General features: G+C 32.8%; 1 protein-coding gene across 1 annotated transcript in view; it reads left to right on the forward strand.

The window, feature by feature from the left end:
* LOC106687395 (uncharacterized) overlaps nt 1–292 on the forward strand; it is an 89,539-nt gene extending 89,247 nt beyond the window's left edge. Inside the window, exon 3 of the mRNA XM_067051065.1 lies at nt 71–292. Coding sequence (XP_066907166.1) covers nt 71–277 — 207 coding nt within the window. The 3' untranslated portion in view covers nt 278–292. The remainder of the gene's footprint in view (nt 1–70) is intronic.
* Nucleotides 293–3,941: the final 3,649 nt, after the last annotated feature.

Below are 3,941 nucleotides of genomic sequence, written 5' to 3' on the forward strand. Positions count from 1 at the left end.
CCTCTCCACATCGCATTTTGTATATATTTAATAAAATTTACTCAAGATAACACTTGCCCGTTGTGCACAGGCTTACGGACGACCCGGGTACCTCTGTGTGAGCTCCCTGCTGTACCTCTGCTGCGGCCTGGCCCGTGGTGTCCTCCTCTACAGCCTGCTCGAGGAAGTGGGCTTCGCCTATGTTGCGGTGAACACGGCTGCAGCCTCCTCCACGCTAGGCTACGCCATGGCGCTCAACGACATGGCCACGCTATTCAACGAGGTGAGTCTTATTTAATAAAAAGATAAAGTTAAGGTTAGCTACGAGCTTATTTTAATTTAATCACACCCTGAAGGCTGAGCCATCTAGTGGATAAATTATTCAAAATAAGGAAGGGTGGGACCCTTCTTGAACTGGATGTCAGTCACAAGTGAGCAAAATCTAAATTATATATTCTTTAATGTTTGGGGAAAAACACCCTTAATACTTCAAAGATGTTTTATTCATTCATTGAATATTATTTCATTGTCCATATAAACAACGTTGGAATAGTAAAGGTAATGTTCAATGACTGCAGTCTGTAGATGACTGTAGACTGCATAGTATGCAGTTATTGATGATTATAGAACCGGTTCTGATATTTATTCAGTGGAATGTATAATGTGACAAAAAATATATTTAACGCTATTGCAAAATAATATATCGGTTATTGAACTATAAACTATTATATACATTAAACTATTAAACTCGTAATTCGATTACATTTATTGTTTCTGTGTTCGTTTCGAGATGATGGCACTGTTTTTAATTTTCCTTACACATTCTTCTCTCCGCCTCCCGGAGCGCCAGCAATTTGGCTGAGGAAGGGATTGAGAGTAACAAGTACTTTTGAAAGTAAAGATGGCGGATTGTTTAGTAGCTTCATTCGTTTTCAAAGCAATGGCCGTTGATCAACTGGGCCAAAAGAGAGCAGCACATTAGCTTGCAGTGCCTTACTATTGAATAGAATTCGGGGGGAAGAGGGGGAAGTTCCCTGAACAGGTAACCAGGGTAATGATTGCAATATTAGAATTTGGGAACTATTAACAGAACGATCGAATACTTCTGTGGTGTATTCCATATTTAGAAGTAATGGGTTGCATCAAACCAAATGTGAAATTTTTATAAAAAAAAAATAATGAATTACAGTGAGCTTATAATATGTTGACGATAATACATAATTTGATGAAGTGAATTTTATTGACAATTATTAATTAAATCATAAATAATTTATATATTTTTTTCTTTTTTGCTTTCTCTCGATGGTATTAATAAAAAAGTGCTACTATGATGTTAGCAATGTTATTGCTAATGTGATAGTGGCACATGCCGAGAATATAGCCATCTAGAGTAGTTCATTGAGCTCTACGGCAGGCGGTGAAGGCTTGTGCGGAATTCTCCAAGAAACTGGAATGGAAGAATATTATAGTTAATCCCAAGAAGACCTACTGTCTTTTATATTCCTATGTCTCCTAGAAGAACAAGAACCTCTCTCTAAAGTTAACGGAGTAGCAGAAACACACAGTCTCAGACTCGACTACTAATAGTACCAAATATAATTACTAGTCAAAATTGATGAGTCTGCCAAGTATAGGTAGGGGGAATAAAAAATGGCGGCTGTTTAAAAGCGATAAAAAAAACTAATTTTTCATTCGGAGCTCTCTCTATATCTTAAAATGTAGGAACAACACAAGAAAACCAAAGAGAACGTCATTTAAAGAAGAGTAAATTTGCTATGCAGTAGGGTGGCACTGCTTTTTCGATAAAGTGTTTCTCTCTCCTTAACTCGAAATTAGGATTTAGGATCTTTGAGAGAAAAATTTCTATAATTATTTCCTGACCCTCTCCACCCTTTTAGTACAAGAGCCCAAGAGGAGAAAAAAGGCAGTTATCTCAACCCAATTTATGATTACTTTAATGAAAACTATGCATAATTAATAGTCAAAATTGATAAGTCAGCCAAGTATAGGTAGGGGGAATAAAAAATGGCGGCTGTTTCAAAGTGATAACAAAAATTAATTTTTCATTCGGAGCTCTATATCTTAAAATGTTGGAACAACACAAGAAAACCTAAGAGAACGTCATTTAAAAAAGAGTAAATTTGCTAAAATAAGTGCCTTAATAGAGTCATTTACGTTAAACAGTTTTCGAGATATAGCTTTTTAAAAAGCAACATTTCATAAAAATGTTGTATGGGACGTACTGAAAGATCAGCAGTTAGTGAATTTATTTGGAAAAATTTATATCTCATTTAGCACTCAAATTAAAGCTAGTTAAATGAGCTATAAAGCAGTTTATGATGTTTATCTTCGTAGGAGTAATAGTTTACTTGAAATTTGGCAAAAAAAAATTGATTTATAGTCGTTCGGATAAATTTTCATTTGCCAAATTTATATTCATATGTGAATATCATAAAAGCTACTACCCCTACGAAGATAATTGTCATAAACTACTTTATAGTAAGTTAAATTTACTTTATTTTGAGTGTTGGGAGACATATGTGCGTCTAATGGATCTGGAGATATATTTTTTCAAAAATCTAACATTTTATACGAACAACTAAAAATTAGCATTTTTTGAGTTTATTTTGTCAAATATCATGAAAACTACTACTCCTACGAAGATAAAAGTCATAAACTTCTGTATAGTCCATTCAACTTGCTTTAATTTGAATGCTAATAGACATCTGTATGCCACATAATTCCTGAGATATAGATTTCTCGAAATAAATTAACTAACCACTAGATTATTAAGAAATGTAGTTTTTTAAAAAGCTATATCTCGACAACTACTGGACGTAAATAGCTCTTTTAGGGCTAATATTTCAGCAAATTTACTCTACTTTAAATAATGTCCTCTTAGATTTTCTAGTGTTGTTGGTAGTTTTTAAGATATAGAGCTCCAAATGAAAAATTAATGTTTTTTTAACGTTTTGAAACAGCCGCCATTGTTTATTCCCCCTACCTATACTTGGCAGACTGGTCAATTTTGACTAGTAATTATACATAGTTTTCATTAAAGTAAGTAAAAATTGGGGTGAGATAACTGCCTTTTTTTCATCCCGGCCCTTGTACTACTATTAGTATAACTTCCTACTGACAGCAAGAACAACTGGTGAACCCTGCCATCGGACTGCAGACGCAAGACCGTTTTCTCTATCTACATCCGTGATATTTCCTTTCCTCAGTCTCCTCTTAAAATGCATCAAATGCAATAAAAGAGTTATATTTCATCAACTTTCTCTATCTCTGCCTCCCCTTTATATGAAACCTCCATAGGTCTTATCCGTGGAGCTTAAAATAAAAAAAAATTAATGTGATATCATGTTTTTACAAGGATGATATACATAATACTGTAATTTATTGTATATTTTTAATTATCACAATAAACACTTTTTTTTTTATTTATAATTTACCAAAATGATTGTTAATGGTTGCTGCCAATATTTAATATAATTTTAAACATTGGATTTGATAGACTATTATATAGTGGATGGAATGGAATAGACAATTCTAGGTGCGTAATGTTACTCAATGCAGGAATAAATATTATATTAAAGTTTTAAGAGTGTTTGTTTTTCCCAGGAATAGCTACATTGGCAAGAAATATACAATTATTTTTAAATATTAAAATATTTATTTCTCGATAATTTTTCAACATAGGTCTTTTATAATTTATACATACAAGGGTTTCGTACTTTAAGGAACTTCTAATCTCAAACTATTTGAGTTAGAGTAGCATCCTTCACCTATTTATTAATTTTTTTAGAACAGCCTTACAAATCATTTGATAGCTAATATCGTTTACTAGACGCCAATCAAACCGAAGAGCATAATTATGAAGACAAAAGTTTTTAACGTTTCTTTAATATTTATTATCAATTAAACCTCGATATCTTTATTGTTAATATTTATTAATAATT

Source organism: Halyomorpha halys, unplaced genomic scaffold, assembly GCF_000696795.3.
Source record: "Halyomorpha halys isolate HHAL.00 unplaced genomic scaffold, Hhal_1.1 Scaffold955.1, whole genome shotgun sequence".
Lineage (NCBI taxonomy): Eukaryota > Metazoa > Arthropoda > Insecta > Hemiptera > Pentatomidae > Halyomorpha > Halyomorpha halys.